The sequence below is a fragment of the Anopheles marshallii genome, chromosome 2, assembly GCF_943734725.1.
Source record: "Anopheles marshallii chromosome 2, idAnoMarsDA_429_01, whole genome shotgun sequence".
In the NCBI taxonomy this organism is placed as follows: Eukaryota; Metazoa; Arthropoda; class Insecta; order Diptera; family Culicidae; genus Anopheles; species Anopheles marshallii.
In genome coordinates, this window is record NC_071326.1 from 11,153,881 (window position 1) to 11,171,725 (window position 17,845).

Below are 17,845 nucleotides of genomic sequence, written 5' to 3' on the forward strand. Positions count from 1 at the left end.
TTTTTCTCCCGACCGGGTCCCGTTTGTTTGTCTCGGAAAGAAAAGCAATTGCAGAGAATGGAAAACACCACAAAAAAAGGAGGGGAAACCCCCCCCAATCCCAAGGAGTCCGTTTCTTTCACAGTCACGAGATGTAACCGATTCCGGTGGATGAAATAATAGCATCCTTTCCGTGCCTTTTCCGCCCCGATAAACGTTCGTATCGGAGGAATTGGGTTGCATTTGGTCGTCACAAACAACGATTCTTTAGATGGGGTGGGACAAAAGGGGGGGGGGGGGGGTCCCAAAGGGAGAAAGCTGGAAAAGCGATCGCGATCTCCATCCCGTTTTGGGCCATGCTCTTGCCAAATGCGTTCCGATGACATCACACGGCCACTGGCAACTGGATGATCATAACCGTCGAAGTAATATTTTGTATTTCCACATCAAACTTGTCGGTACCGTTGCTGCTGGGTATTGCGTGTCCTTTTTTCTTGACTGTTTTTTTTTTTTTGTTGACTGTTGTTGTTGGCCACCCCAAAAGAAGGTAGCTAAATTGAGCTCCATAATTCAGTGCCCGCTCGGAAATGATACACAGATTTGGGGTGGATTCGTTGTATGTATGTGTGTGTGTGTATGCGTACCTTTGCATCCTTCCATAAATAACGCCCATTAAGCATTTTTACTGTAGAGATATATCTTCATTACGCGACAAATCCTGCCTTTTGCTTCTCGCCAACCAACTTCGTACCAAACATCCTTTCGCCACGCGCTTCCGGTGTGGAGTTGTGTGTTTGTCGCGGTTTCAGGGTCACCCGGTGTATGTGTGTGGCTGTGTGTGTGTGTGAGGTAGGCATCCGGGAAGGGATGTCCGAGGTTTGAATCCCCATGACATGGCGAATAGTTGTCCTTTTTGCTGGTTGAAACTGGTCCAGAAAGTCGGAGACGTGAGTCGTGTATAATAATGCCCCAGTGGCTTGGAGGCTTCTAATGGGTGTTAGAGGACAGTTAGTTTCGATGTAGATTTGGGGTCAGTTTGGAATCAAAGTTGGTCTGCTTCGTCGTGTCCGTGCGGTCGGTAATTCCCCCATCGTACAGAGTGGGGAATGTTATGCTAACGCCATGCAGTCTCCTCGCCCCCGTATGGCGCAACGAACGGAGAACCCAAAAACCACTTGAGGCGATCGTTTACAGCATTGAATTTCGGCACCACATGCCGCTCGGCCCTTCTGCTCAATCATCATGGCTAACGGTATGCTGGATTACACGCACAACATCCCGAGGGCAGGGGGAGGGAGGGAAGGGGGGGGGGGGGGGGGGAAGGAGGATTCCATCATTTGGAAGTCATTAGAGATGTTGGGTGACCTACTCGCATAAACCAAAGTACCATTATTCCGAGAATGCAACAAGCACACACCGACCGTGGCTGCATAATGCCGAATCCCCCCCCCCCCCCCCCCCCCCCACACACACACACACACACACACACACACACACACACAAGCGCACGTGTACCGAAATGCGAATGAAATGGAACAGTTTTGGGAGGGAAAATTTGCACGGACCACAGGTTACCGCGATTGTGGGAAAATTTTCCAGTGGTTGACCCCTTTTCCAATTGCCCCGGCCCGCAAACCTTCCGATCCGCTCGAGTGGTGCACGGATAAAGTGTGTCCTTTTTCCCAGTGGCAGTACGACGGTAGGCTCTTTTTGAATAGTTGGCTGGCTGGCTGGCTGGCTGGCTGGCCGTCGCACGGTGGTGCCGTTTGCCCGGTGGTTTCGTGGCTTTTTGTCGTTTCGCTTCGCTTCAGTTTGTTCGGTTCGGTTGGGTGCAGTCTGGCGAAAGTTAGATAACGGAGAACGATGGGTAAAGTTTTGGTTCAAAAATTGTGTGCCCATGCAGCCACCCTCATCACGAGTCGGTGAGCTCGGCGGAACTACAGCTTTTTCCGGTCACAGTCGTTGTCGTCGTCGTCGTCGTCGTCGTGGTGGTGGTGGTCTTTGTTTGGCAAAAGGAAACCTAGGCGGGGGAAGCTGAGCGGGAAGTTTAATTGTGTGCTATCATTTCCTAAAAAGTCGGTTGTTTATGATTTTTATAATTTGTCTGTACGTTTTCACAGTGGCGTGTGTTGTGTACCATCGTTTTGTACACCCGTTTTTACCCCGTTTGCTCGCTTTTTATTGCACCAAGCATTAGCTGACGCACGCAGAAAAAAACTTTTTGAATATCGTTATCGGTATCCTTTTTTTTCTTTAGTTTTAATGTGAAAAGGATTTAGGAAGTTCATTATTTGCACTCTTTGAAAGAATATGCGAGAAGAAAGTAGAGTATTAATGTGTGAAGAAGCTGTGCTCTCTGTCCACCTGTGTGAGATACCTTTAGATCCAACAATGCATGGAACATCCTTATCTTTTGTTTTTAACGACCAGCTACGCTACTTGCTGTGTATATTGTTTTTAATGCTTACTTGCTATACTTAATGATTACTTAGTAATAGTTTACTTGAAGAAGAATGGATCATTCGCATTTTTCAAAAAATGATTTCATAAAAAATCCCCTTCAATTGAGATGTTGAAAACGGGTCGCTTTTAGATTTCGAGGAAGCCGCGCATCCAAGTAGCTCGGGCGAGCTGTTGTTGCATATAGCTGTTTCGCTTTCGCATGTCATCTAGTATATTTGCTATCTCCCTCGTATCCTGTCAAACACACTTTATCGACTCCTAGAATCACACTTTGACCGATCATTCTCTCAGATTTTTATTTCTTTTCTAATAAAGCATCAGTTCGAAATAAGATCCAAAATGCTACAATGAACAAATTTAATGCTAGTTCCTGTAAAAACCAGAGCTCATTAGCTAGAATACGGGCATGCCGCACCGGCACTACGCTGCATTGTAGTGGTAAATCCTTCATTGTCACCATTTCAGCGGTTGGGTTCTCGCTTTATCGAACCGGAAACACTCTTTCGTCGTCCATTTTTCGCCCCATTCGCTGCGATTGTTTGTCTTTGTACCTTTCTTCAAACATTCGGCCCGTGTGCGGGCACACAACAGAATAAAAGTGTGGGCGTTTTGGCCCCATCCCTTGCAATCCAACACCCTCACAAGACACTCTATACTTTGGCCGGAGTGCGAGCACGGGTAGAGTGTGAATTTTACCCGCGGGAATTTAACGTGCAACGACCCAGCTTTACGAGGTAGACCCCTCCCCCCCCCCCCCGCCCTCCCAACCCGCCACCTACGTATGCCGGTGTGGTGATGTGCTTCAGGGCGAACGAAGCAGACAAAATGTCACTTAAAATTAATTTTTCGAGTGGACTTGTGGCGCATCTTGTCCGGTCTCCGGTTCCCACACCAGCCACCCCAATTCACGCTCATGGTCCGTTCGCACCCGTCTGCTAAATGAATGTTGTATGTTAATTTTACACGCGCCAACTGCTGGAGAAAACTCAGCAGCCAGAACCTTTTCGAGTCGGTGCAAATGCAACGTACCTCCGACATTCGGGCGGCCGCAGTGCCGTCCATCGACCCGAAACGGATGAGTAAGGGGAGTCTGGACCGGCAGTACGACGTGTGCTGGGTTGGGTGTATTTGATGAAGAACTTCCGCTTTGTTGTTTGTCAAGTGGCAGACCACTATTACTCCCTACCAAGCAACGCCCCCCCCCCCCCCCCCCTCGTTTCCTTTCCCACGCCACTCTTCCTCCCGGTCCACCCGAAGTGCTTCTCACACCTGAGTGAACTTCGATTTTTGAACTGGACCGAAAAGCGATTTTCACTTTGCCGAATGCTGCCACGGGGAAAGTCTTATTTGCCGTCCTGGGAGGACACACCGTTGTAGTAAACGGTCCGGGCGTTGCTATGCGCCGAGCTAGATTGGATCCGGAGCCCAGTGACGATGGGATTTTAAAGGGTTGGATGAGCTTTTCTCGGTTGGTTGGAACTCCAAGTTCGGGTCCGGGGCCAGATCTTCAATGAGCCATCCCCGGCGCACGGTTCGGGTCGGAGTGGTGCGGCAAGTAAAAAGGAAATGAAGTTCAAAATACAATCTAATGACACTTGCTGCCAGTGACATGATGATTCACTTCGACCGATGGTTTTTGGGACCGGATTCCGGGTAAGACTCCGTCGATGGGTGTAGTCGGACACGTTTGCCCGCTGGTGTTATGTTTGACATTGTACCGATAAAGTTACGTAGCGGCACCCGGGACGGGAGCTACGACTCCGCAAATACAGGAAGGACATCCGACGAAAGTAGTTCGCTCCCCGCACACAACGATTTTGCAAATTGGTGCTTCTGATGAATGAGGTCCACAGATGGCGGAGTAGCGAATGTGGGTGTGGGAATTTTCAGCCTCACCGAATCTTACATCATCACATCGTCCCGGTGCGGGGAGCCAGACAGCGGGAAACGCTCGTGGAAGAAAGATTTATTCGCTTCGGTAACTTTCAATCCCGCCGTGTGCTACATTGCACCACACAGCCGTGCCGTCAGTGAGTGCGGCATCACTGAAAACCCTTTCACATGCCGTTATCATCAACGGTGCATCCCTGCCCCGAGACGTTGACACACACACACACACGTTGACTAATTGCATCAAAAGGTTGTTCGCGTGCGGAGGTGGGTGGGTATGGGATGGAATGCATAATAGCATTGATGACAGCGAGGATTGACCGCTTTTGCAAAGAAAAGATGCTAGGAAAAGAGCGCACACACCAACACACCAAGTGTGGCCGCATTACCGTCAGCAGCGAGGGTAAATTGTTATAAATTGATTTACGACAGTACCCCGTGACACATTCCATAGTTCGTGGCCGAGTGACTCTGTTACGGTGACGTTCTTACCGTGGCACTGACTACGATTTGTGCAGCATTATCTATCTGTCGCGAATTCTTGCGACATGGCGTAGTCTTCGCGCACACGCTGTCAATGTCGGCTTAGTGTCGCGGTATGAATAGCGAAACGGTGGCTGAGTCCCCCCAGGGGGGGGGGAGGACAACTAACTGGCAGGAAATCGAAGAAAACCCGTCGGAAATGGGAAGCTTTCATAAGATTGTGAATATTTATCCCGAGTTCCCAGGTGCCTCGGGCGGGTTAGTTTTGCGGTGTGTTGTGTTTGTGCGCGTGGTTAAAGCTCGTCCTTTCATGAGACACGAAAACAAAACACAGCTTAGCGGAGATCTGCCAATGGCTGGCACACGTGTTCCCAGGCGGGACACCGGATCCGTGATGGCGTCGGGAAGCCGGAGGCAAATCGGCAAACTCGAAATCCGGCCGCTCCTAACCGGGAAAGAATAAGCATGAAAGGTAATCAAATAAAAACGTGCGCCCCGGAATCAAAGATCCACAACCACATTGCAGGCCGGGACATTGCCAGCCGTCGACGAGCGGGACGGCTATTGACGGGAAGCGGTGAATCGTAATGTTATTACTAATAATAATAATACTATCTACAATAATGGTAAGAACCGTTGTACGAAACACGTGCCCAGAACCCCGACGTACCCATGCCTGGGTGCGGAAAAAGGCCTAAAGCTCTTGAAGGATAGACTAACGAAGGAGCAGGCAGGCAGGCTTGACGATGAAAGCAAACTGTTTCGCCGGGGATCAGAGATGAATGGCCGATGGATAAAGCCGAAATTGGATGAAAAGATGGTAGCGACAAAAGGAAGCTCCGGAAGGTTGTTGGATCTTCGCAAGGCAACGCACTCAGTGCCATCGTATCGCCCCGGGACGACGGGTTCGACGTTACGCAAATGTAACATTATTTCCACTTGTCTATCCCGTCGACTAGCCAACGACCGGACCGGATGGGTGTCAAAATTTAAAGTAACAAAAATGTGCTTTATTACCAGCGACCTTCTACGGGGGAACCGTTTTGCTCCCCTGCCGCACAGAAGTGAGTGAGGCGAATAGAGAGAATAAATATTCCGCCCAATGTAATGTGCTAGAAATCGATCGAGAAATGAAAATGGATGGATGGAAATGAATGGAACAAAAAAAAAATGGGAAGGAGAGGAGTTGGGGGGGTGGGTCTAAGAGTTCCAAGGTAATAGAGATTCCAACGAGCAGCTCACAGGACGAACCGGAAGCCGGCTCAATTGAAAGTGCCATCAGAGTGCCTTTCATCCTTCGGTTCCAGCGTTGGGTGCCTGCCTTCTGACTTCTGACTGAGCGTACGAGGTCGCTTTCTCGACAATGGTACCACCGGTAGTCCGTGTACATGTAACAATGCGGACACGTTCGAGGAGTTTCTCAGGAAAGTTGGTTTCACCTGCTCCAACTTGTTTTTTTTTTGGTCGGACGGAATGATTCGAGAAAAACCCCTATCTTGTGCTCGAATGTACGCCGCTAGGGGCCGGAGTTGGGTTTTGCCAGAACGACTTTCCTTAAGAACGTTCGACCGCATCGGCAATTCACTGAACCATGTGTGCCGGGGATCTGTTGAAGGGTGCGGAACCTTTTCTGCCTTCAATTGGATCCACGCTCGTTCGTTCGATGCGGTGCGCGGTGACAATAATGGGGTGTCCACCAGGGAAGGCGCGCGTGTTATGCTGAGCTTGCTGAGGCACTCTCGAGATCGAACTCAGGAACTGACCGGCCGTCCGGAATCGGGTGGGGTTGGGGGTCGTCGAAGACGAAACGGGAACCTCTTAAATAAATCTCAATTACGACGACACGGGACTACGGTAAATAGCTTCTCACGTTTCATCGTTTGCCTTCGTTTGGTTGGTCCACGCCCCCTGGGAGCCTCCCCCGGGACAACCCCATCACCCCAATTACCGGACCGAAGTGTACGGGATGGGAATCTGCGTCCATCGAAACGAACACACGGACGGACGGACGCACGATTATTGCTCAATCATTTCGTCATTTTTCATTCATTCATTCATTCGTTTCGTTCCTCTGGAGGGGAGCGTCTGATGGGTGGCAAGGATCCACAGGCACATCTGGCCGCTGCTTGTTTAAAGTGCAATTTTTAACTCTTTAAATTCTACCCACTCCGAACCGAATGATGAACTGGTGAAGAAGCTGCACACCAAATGCAAATGTAATGGATTGGCACGCGGCGGTTTTCGGCGCACATTTCGTGGTGTGTCCCGGTGTTGTGGTACTCAAACTACAAAAGAGAAGCATTAAATGGAAATTAGTGAAATTCCTAGAAGATTTTGCATACAGATTGCTCTGGAAACCACCCCCCCTTCCCGATGGCCGGGGTGGTATTAACACGATTCCATTGAAGAAGCTTTTTAGCAGAGAAATTGCCTTTAATGTATCTTGCATGTGATATTTCCTTTAAACACTGCGCCAACAACGGTGTACGTTACGGGTTACGGGACAATGAAATTTGCGATGCTGGGGTGAGCAACAACAACCGTTGGTTTAGTCATTGCCCGTCCATGCCCTGGTTTTGCACCATAGTCAGCTCGTTCCATGATATGTTGTATGATGTATGCTATCAAAACATTTCTTCGAACTTGAGCTCACACAGCCGCGAACGAAGGTTTTATATTGCGTTGTGTGTGTGTGTGTGTTTTTTTTTTCGTTCTCGACTTCTTTGCGCTTCATATTTCCACACTACCAAGCAGGCCGTGGAGAGAAACAGGGAGGGATAGAGGAGTGTCTTTTTTTTGCCCACCACAGACGCCCAGAGAAGGATTTCATTTTCATTTCCCGTAATTAAATGATGCTGTGCCTGCCGACATGTGCCCCCCTTGCGTCTACTTTCCAGGAACGGCGGTTTGGTGTTCCTTTATGCTGAAACATATGCCAGGCGTAATAAAAACATCGCTCCCACTGTCGTCGGTGCGCCATCCGATCGTGTTGGTTTAAATGGCTGAAAGTAGCAAAGAATTCGTTCAACTTTACATATTGCGTAGATAATTGATGGATAGGACACTAAAACAGGTCCTGTATAAACATTTGCCTTCAAACTTCAATTGCATAACTAAAACTAACTACGCGCTCTTAAAGATAAAAGCTTCTTGAAGACATCACTAACTGGCGTATCTTATAACATGCTTTATCGTATATTTACAGCTTGCCTATGCTTGCACGTGTGGTTGGTGCAGTTTGCCGACGCCCGGAAGTGTTACATTTGCGGCGAAGGAGCCGATGGACCGTTCAGGACGCTACCGACGCATCACGGGCAGAGCAGCGTGCCAACCGTGGAGGGCACCTGCGAAGACTTTCGGCCGGAGGAAAAGTATGCCTTCGACTGTCCGCCAACGTACACGAGCTGCTTGACGCAGGTTGACGGTAAGTTAGTTCACTACCCGTTTGCAAATGGGATAAACTTGACAAACTTTTGCGGACACTTTCAAGCCAACCGACCAACCAACTGCGGGGAGCGTTAATGCAAGTTAACACTAGAAACCCCAACGAAACCGAACCGGGTTTTATCATCACAAACATAATCGTAAAGCAGATTTTTAAATCGGTTCATGTGCTTATGATGTGTACCCGACACCCGAACTCGTCGGCAGCTAGAGAGCCGATGGCCCTTCTTTCTTCTGCGGCACGCTGGACAAGATGCTTCGTTACGATTATGATGGTGACAAAAACGATAATGATCATGGCACTACGGGACCAACTAACTATCGGTTGATGGTGACGATGATTTTGATGATGATGATGATGATGATGATGGTTAGAGATTATTCCTAACTAACAGGGGAGCGAGAGAGCCACTCGAGAAAAGATACAAATGACAAGTGCACTCGAGTGTTATGCCTTGTCGCATCGGTACACATGCATGTCACTCCGGCTGAAGGTATGCTACCATTCGCGCTTAACCTTCGACCGAACGACCCGCACAGTGTGGCCTTTTTACGCGAGGATGGCTTTTTTAGCTGCTCATTAAAACACATAGCTCTCTCATGGTGTCTGGCAAGTGTCACAAGGAAGCCTCAAAAGCCTTAAGCCCCTGTGCGTTTTATGGCAAAGCACAGCTATTCATATTGGTTTGTTCTCTCGTTTGCATCGCCATACGGATGAAATGATATTACGTTCACTACGTTGTTGGTATTTCGAAGAAGTACCTTCAAATGAGATACAGTAATACGTCGAGATGATAGACAGGGCGACAGTGTATGGAATTGAAAGAAAAAACACTCTTCCTGTTATTATTTACCATTTATTACATCCTCAATAGTCCGCATTCGAAGACCAGCGATTTTTGGTTCCCGGACCACCCGATTTGTCCGATTGGTTTCTTAAAAACTTCAATCCCGCCTCGATGGAAGCCTCCAGATTGGATCTGCTTTCCGAACCGCCCGCTCTCGGCCGATTGCGATGCATTCCAGCAGCATCCGAAGGTCCGTAGTAATCGTACGTCGGTGGAGGCTCTATTTCGGCACCTCTTCTCTTCGGCAAATCGGTTTCCTGCCCGCCCGTATCAGCTGCCTCTTCCGTGTCGCTTAGCTCGTTAACAATAGGCACGGGTGTAGGTTGTTTGGCTGGCATTACCATTTCAACTACGTTCATATTACGGCGCTTTAGCTCCTTCTTGGGTGGATTTTTTTTCGTGGTGAAAAATAGAGACTTTCTTGCGGGGTCTTCCTGTTCTGGAAGCGGAATGTCCTCCAGGGACGCACTAGAAGGATCGTTCAACGATCCCTTCTCCTCCGGTATCATCATCGGTGGCATTGGTCCAACAACTGTTTCCTCGCTGTCGCTCGCATTGGAAGAATCACTGCTGTCCACATCGGAATGTGTCGCAGGCTGTGAAGGTTTCCACAGAGGGTTACGATCATTTCTACCGGGTTGCGCGACAGGTGGTGGAGCAAATTCGGCTATCCGCTCGTTGCGCTTCAGATCGTTCCATTCGTGCTGGGACAGAATGAACCGTTCCTTTGCCGGGACCCATTCCTTATCTTCCGCATTTTGCTCCTTCCCTTCATCCCACGGTCTGACATGGTCCGCCCGCTCACGCTCTCTGCGCCGTTCTTCCTTTTCCTTCTTTTTGCGCTGCTTTTCTTCGGCCTTGCGTGCGCGCTTTTCTTCCGCCTGATCAAACAGCTGATCGGAGGAATCTTTCTGACTTTCATCCACGTCTTCGTCCACTGGCGGCAGTCCTTGGCGTGCTCGTTGACGGGCACGGGCAGCTTTCACCCTATCGGCGATAAGTTTGTCACGTGCGCTACGCAATGTTTCCCGTTCCTTTTGTGCCTCGAGCGTTGACTCACGTATCGAGTCCAGTTCGTCCCGTTGCCGGCTACGTTCTTGCTGATCGGTGGAAAATGCATAGTATCCGACGCCATGTAATCGTGCCTCTAGAGGGTTGGAGAACGGATAAGGACCAATTATTAATTGTAACAAGCAATTCTGTCTGGGTTTTGCGTTCGAAAAGGGGATAAAAACGAATCATAATCATACGGAGCAGTCAATTCGAGTGAGTGAACATAGGATAATAGTGGTAAGCTCTATGTTTTAAGTAAATTGGTTCTCTCACCGTTTCTTCTCGTTCTAAAGTATGAATATTAATGTAAACAGTATTACATTCACAGTCCGGCTGCGGTCATATTCAACCGATAGCACCAAAATAGCCAATGATGCCTCAGCTTACTCCTTTTTGCGAGTACTTCCTCAGCTATACAATTATCCAAACGATTCCAAAAGATTCCGCATCGGTAGCGAATTTTTGTGTGGAAGATTTTAATTAAATTACTCCTTATCACCCTTCCGTCGTGCTCGTCACATTCAGCTGGTGAGCTTTCTCCCTTTTTGGCAGTTAAATCTTTGTTCGTTCCCAAGCTCTCGAGTCCAGTCCCCGGACCCGGTGGTGTGTAGCGTTCGGAAAAGGGGGTTTGAAAATTGCAATCCTTGCCACAGCTGGTAGCAGTAGCAGCAGTGGGTGAGAAATTGGGTTGCGAGAGTGAAAATTAGTTTGTGCCACCGCAGAACCCAGAGTAAGCGATACAAAGGGGGGAGGGAATGGGGAACCACATTTATTACATTATATTGTTTCTGTTTGCCATCATCGACAGACGACACCGCACACACACACAGCATGTTTTGCAATAACCGTGATGGTTTTACAAGGGTTAAATACCGAGACGGCCAACAAACGGCACGCGATTAAATGGGATTTCATTCGGCAAGCTAGAATTTTATTTCCACTTTTAATCGCCGATTATTGTCACTGAATGTGGCTCCAGTGTTTGACCAGCAGTAGTGACCAGTTGGAGGGGGGTGCCAGTTCCCGATCGGTGCCAGTTGTTTTGCTATTTTCACAACTTTCCAATCCAATTTGCGTCATGCCGATTATCCAATAAGGGTTTTGGGGTTTGGTTGTTGATGAAAAATGGTCCTGTTTTTTCTTTCCCCGACTGCATAGGAAAGGAGCGATGCAACTTTGTACCGTAACTCCTTTATCATTTAGTTTATGCTTGCTTTCTTTTTAAAATAAGAACTCTCACTATCTATGCTCAGGATCGCCGGCAAAAGAAAGCGTACGGCACCCAAAAGCGGTTTGTAACACAACCAGCATCATCGTACTTCGCTGCTGTGTTTTCGTCCGTATGGACTGGCGAAAAGTTTCCAATCACCTTTGCCCCAGAACCGTGAAGATGTGAGACGTTGAGTTCCACAACCGTACCCGTAACGATGCCTTCTGCTTATGATGCGCCTCTATCTATCGCACTGGAAAACTTCGTCCACGGTGAAAACTTTTCGCCCCATTTAAGGCATAGGCCTCGGTCGTGCTTCTTACTTGGGATGGTGTCTATCAGGGCGCGCGTCTGGAGTTCGGTTTTTGCCGCGCTTATCGGGCAAGACAAACCGCTTTCATTAACACAACCGGGACCACGGGCGGGGGAACGGGTAAAGTTTGTGACAGGCCACGAAGTCGCACGACGAAAGGTGAGGTGAACAAATAACCAAAAGCGCACCAGAATCAAATGCCTAAAAAGTGCGCACAATACCAGTGGTATTACTGCCAAACGGTTCCGTCCTCCTAGCCATTGCCACGGATGTCCCCTACCTTGGCGGAGCAGGTTGGTTGCCCCGGAGTCTTCCTATCTGAGATCTGGGAGTTACTTTTCTTCTCTTTACGCAGCTCTCGTGTGCTTTCTGGATGCTTCAAACAACAAATCATTATCAACAACAGACTTTGATGCTTCTCGGGATGGGGATGGGTGTTGGGGGAAAGCATGCAATCTCAATAATCACATACATACACGTGCCGTGCCGTGTGCCTTGTGTGTGTGTGTTACATGAAAAGCTCGCACTAAACACCCGGTACCCGCAATAAGGGAAAAACGCGAAAAGCAAATTTAATTTTAATGATATTCCTTTAAAAAAAAAGGCCCCATCATAACAGCGTCTTCTCCAACGTCAAAGAGGAAACCTTTACGGCAGCACCACAGACACTATTTGGGACTTTTGGGAGAGCGGAAAAGTAAAACCCGCTTGGCGGAACGGAGACGAATCCTGCGTTCGATGTGACACATTGAAAATCGCGCAAATGGTATGACATCTTAATGGACCTCGCTTGTCTTCGGTCTCTCCTTCCCATCGTTTTGCACTTCGCTGTGGATTTATGCCCGGGACGTTTCACGTATGTGCTTCAAAAACCTTTCACTGCCGCTCAACAGCCAGTGTGATTCTAAAATTCACCCCTACCGCCCTGGCCTACCGCTGGTTGGTGTAGGCCCGTGCGTTTAGGCCCGACGGTACCTCCAGAGGCTCGTTCCCGTGCTCGATGACAGGATTCATTTTTAATGAAGATTGAAAGTTTATTAGTTCTATACGCATCCCCGATCCGGGATGAATCAACACAACCGGAAGGGAATGGCCGACTGTGTGTGTGTGAGTTTGTTTCATCGGACCGGAAACGGTCGGCGGTTTTATGGTGGACATTGGGTGAAGGTTATACGCAGGGGAAGATGGCATGAATTTCGTGTGCAAACTCGAACGAGCTGAAATTGTTTAAAAATTAAAACCCTTTCCTAATACTGATTAAAAGTACCAAGTATTATTGAGAGATGTTGGAATGCGTCGGTTAAGTCCGCCTTGGACGAGAGAAGGTACATATACAATATATAAAACATATAATAATTAATTAAACAACCGATACGAAAGGTAACCACCAAATGGGCACCTGTTATTTTATGTTCCTAGCGTATTTATGCTCAGCAAAAATTCATTTCGTGTGGAAAACCGTTTTCCCTCGCATGAAATCATGCAATAAAGTGATTCACGACAAAGAATTCACAGCAAAGAAAATCCTTCATTTTTTTTTACTCTACAAACGCGAGCACGTGCCGTTTTCTGCCAATTGGCAGTAAAATTCAAAGTCAGCAGTTGAATTATAATTTTACATGTAAATTTCTGCGGAAAGTAACCAACGTTCCCTCCGTTGATTTGAGTTGATTTATTGACGTCCTTGCTGGTTTATGAGAAAAAAAAACCCTTCCACCTTTACACTAGGACACACCATACCGTGCCTTCGCTTATTACCGTATTAGTCACGACCGGTAAGGGCAATTTATTGCCGTCTAATTGTACCGTTTGTATTTCTGTTCGGAACGCCTTCTCGCAGCAAGAATGACTAATGCGAAAGGCTCGTATCGGTTGCTGGTGGTTGTTTTGAGAATTAAGACATCAACTGATTTGTCATTTGTTAGCCTAATATTTGCATATTCTACTTGGTTGTATAATTTAACCTTCATCTTCTCGTTTTTTTCCCTCCCCCCACAATAGGTGAAATCGAGATACGAACATGTGGCGAAAGTTTGGCGATTAACGATTGCAAGAGCGCGAACAGCATCGACTACTGTTACTGCAGCACGGACCTATGCAACCAGCTGACCCGTACCGAGATCCGCCGTTCGATCGAAACCTCCCTAATGCATGCCCACCATCGGAACCGGCTCGGTGGTGCCGGGATGCATCATCAACCGCCACCGAACAACAGTGACGATGAGGATATGGCCGAATCGTCCGGCATGGACGGTGATCGTAGCGAGACGCATCGTACCATCTCGTCGTCGCGTTCGTCCACACAGCACCAGCAACCGCACCATCGGGATATGCTACACAATGGTGGTGCCATCGTTGCGCCGGGCCATCGGGATGTTACGACGCAAATCAATGTTACGCTGCAACCGGTAGCGACTGCGGCCGATCGGCGAAGCAAGGATAACAGTGCCACCAGCGACTCCAACACTACCGCCTCCGATAGAAGCAGAGAAAGCAATGCCATTCCCAGCACTAGCAGCTCGCCGTCCTCGGTGCGGCTGGGATCGTTCGTTGTCAGTTGTTCCATTCTGCTGGTTGTCACGTTGCAGCTTCTACCGTACTAAAGCCGGTGAGCCCGTGTGGCAAAAAAAAACACCATAAACACATCCCTGTGGATAGATGTGATTCGAAAAATGTTTGCAAACGCCGCGTACACGACTGCATTCCAAGAATGAAGCAACGCCGGCCACAACTAAGCACTGGTGCCGGCACGAAAGTGATTTGGATTGGCATGGCGATGCCATGCGTCGCTATCGTCGATCCCGAAGAATCTGAAATTTGGACGCGAAATGAAAATACATAACCATAACTAATGGGAGCGAGTTTTCCTTTCGGTGCGTAGTAGTATGTAGAACGAGTAGTGGACCCCCGCCCTTCCCCACCCACTCCTCCCGTTAGGCCCGCGTCGCGGTGGTGCTTTCGATCGATTAGTAAATTAATAAATATGTTTCACCATCGCAATATGTGCTGGAGAGAAAACCATCAGCAGATCGACACCTTTGTTGCACCACACGACGCACGATGCACAGTCATTCTGGTGCCATGTTAGTTGAACGCATCGTCAAAAAGCTGTCGTATTTGGTTCGACCTGTTGTGCCACTAGTCCTCCTCCGGTTTCCTCCCCTCCTCCCTTCCGTTCGTTGCACTGCCTGGCCTAACGGGGACGAACGCATGTGTGTAGAACGACCGAAGGCTTGCAGAAGGCTTGATAAGGATTGTACATAATTGTAAATAATGAAAAAAAGCCACTGAAGCTACACTACTAATGGTCACTTTTTTTGCTTCCACGCCGTAAACGAAGCAAATCTATCATGTATTCTATCGTAAATAACTTCTTCTCATTCCATCCCCCAGCTAAAAGAAAATTGCAATATGTAGAGAATAATGGAAGGTGAAAGTGGGACAGGGACGACGACGACCAGAGAAGGAAGGAAAATGACTAATTTGCAAGTAGTAGAAAGTGTAGTTTTGTGTATTGTCCCACCTCGAAAATTAAAACCCTCTCCCCCCCCAATTGGGTAACGCGTAGGGAGCTCCGCTCGATGGACGAGTGGATTTGTTTTGTTTTTGCTCAACCATCCCAACATTCTTCCACAGCTACGATTCTAGCGACCAGCGTACGATCGTTGTCGTTGTTATTAATCTTAAAACAAGCAGAACAGCTAACATTAAATCGGCTCTACCATGGGATGGCAATAAGATATACACGGACAGTATTGCAATATAAAAGGAACGAGAAAATGGTTAATACTCTAAGCAGAAAACAAAGAAATAAAACGGTTAGAAATTTAAAATCAGAAGGGAAAACATACATATACATGTAAGCGATGTTCGAATTTCATCCGCACAATTAAAATGTAGTAGACAACCAGAAAACCATTTACTATACTTTCGCCTTTCCGAAGGGAAAACCAGCAAAGGGCGCAAAACGGTAACGTCGGTTGAAGAATGCAAGCATGTGTTGTATTAGATGTTAGAGCTAGCCCGGTTTGTATCGATTAAAAATGTCCCGAAAATTACAAATCGATTCCACGGATCGAACCGAAAATAAAATTCCCGGAATAATGTGAAAATGTAGTTCAACAAATGACGGGATGCTCTACCAAAGCAGGAATCTCTTTGGACGACTCGTACCGTGCATAATATCACATTGACTGTTTACGGGTAACGAATCGCTCTTGTTCATTGGGAAGGTAAGCAGCAAAGCGTATACACATTTAAAGGTATGGAATCGCCGGTGCTATTTCCGACAGCGGCACTATGCGTTAAGCGATAAGTGGATCTGCAAATTATCACTAACAACTAGCGAGTCGACCTAGTGGGGGGAAATGCAAATTTGCATAACAACTTTCGGAAGTGCGTATTTGCCGCCACTGACAAGCGTTTTTAACTCGCGTTTCCTCGTGAATACTACACACGAAAGCGGTGTAGCTCAATCGGGCCAGATTTAACAATGTCCCGTCCCGGATGAGTTTACACATCCACCACCGTTTAGCGGAAAAATAGACGCGTCACGATAAGCTTGTGAAGCATGGATCGCTTCAGCTGCAAGCGTGTGAATTGTCCGTTGGGACAATTCTAGTTGGGATTGGAGCGAAATTGAATAAATTTATAATTAATAAATCGGATAATTTTATATCCAGTTTGGGTGCGTTTTTCTCTCTTGAGTTAATACCCTTGGGATTGAGCTGAATTCCGACCGACGGAAGGTGTCTGGTCAAATGTTATAGACAAGGTTTGGTACCATACGACAAAGTTTGTCATTAGGAAGCCAATGGCACTAGTTAGTCCATTAGCACATCCGTTGCTACGGCGATTCCACTAGGACAATCTTTTTTACAAATACATTCGATAAACTATGCTTCAAATTTGAATCGTAACTAGTTTCAGACAAATTAGGGGACAAATACTCCGAGAACAAAACTCATTTCGAGATCACAAGATCAGGAATTTGACTCCTGGGATGAAAATACATGAACATGAAAATAAAAAAAAGTGACTTACCGTCAAAAAGTACATCCTGGTAGTGTATGGAGCCCTTCTCCAGATTAGCTTCTTCCTGTTGTATCCATTGCTCTTTCATCTCCCGGAACCGTTCACCAATATCTGTGCCACCGAGTGGACCCAACGCAGGAGGCATTGGACCAACAATTTCTCCGTCCTCCTCCTCCAGGTTGTCTTGATGATCATTCACGATTTTGTCTTGTTTGGTGCTTTCAAGGGGAGTTTTTGTTGCTGGCGTGTTTTCAGTTGACGGTCCTCCCTGCATGTCTTCTCTACGCTGGCCATCGCGCGGACCCATCGATTTGGCAAGCTCTCTATCCCGGGCTAAACATGCTTTCAAATCTTCCTTTAGACACTTTCTCGTACGTCCCAAGCAATCCGTGTATTCAACCCTGCAATAACAGATCAACATTTTACCATTTTTAAACGCCCAATCCTTCCTTTTGTAATGTTACGAAACCCAGTTTCTTACCATTTGTTGTCTCCACTTTCATCTCCTTCACTTTCGGATGAGCTAGAGCTAGCACTGCTTTCTGGGGCAGATTCGTCGGATACGGTGTAAGCTGGTTTAACATCCTGCTTCTTTTTGTTGAACATCACCAAACTATTTTCGTCACTGTTAAGCGAACCACCGGCCGCAACCATCCGGTCGTAATATTTGGCCTTCGCTTGTAGCATTTGTTTTGATCTCGCGAGCTGTGCGGAATCTTCCAGTTCTGTGACAATGGGCTTTTCCTTTGACTTTTCTTTCTTCTCACGACGTTCCTTTCGTGCTGTGGATTCATCCTTCTCCGGTTTTGGAACTCTTTTCGGTACAAAATCTTCAATCGATGTTGACGCTTTAGCTCGTCCCACTTCTTCCTGTTTGCGAAGCAGCTCCGCTTTTAAACTGAGCAACTAAAACAAATGATCAATCATCACTCTAGTAGGCCATTTAATATAAGCACCCTTGAGCGGCACACTTACCGAAGATTTATCAATTTCTATTTTACGATTTGGATCGTTCATGGTTGCGCTGGTTTGTTGTGAATTTACGTTTCGCTATGACAGTCCTGGCGCGTCCATCAGCTGATTGTGGGACGCGTCCGCAGAGTATGTTTTGTTTTGCGTGACAATTGT

The 17,845-nt window shown here is 47.5% G+C and overlaps 1 protein-coding gene across 1 annotated transcript; it reads right to left on the reverse strand.

The window, feature by feature from the left end:
• Positions 1–9,127: 9,127 nt before the first annotated feature.
• Positions 9,128–17,734, reverse strand: LOC128707540 (coiled-coil domain-containing protein 174). Its single transcript, XM_053802497.1, has 4 exons — positions 17,693–17,734; positions 17,199–17,623; positions 16,727–17,118; positions 9,128–10,254 (listed from the first exon to the last, which is right to left on the reverse strand). The coding sequence occupies exons 1-4, from the start codon at positions 17,732–17,734 to the stop codon at positions 9,128–9,130; spliced, it is 1,986 nt and encodes a 661-aa protein (XP_053658472.1).
• Between the last annotated feature and the right edge of the window lie 111 nt (positions 17,735–17,845).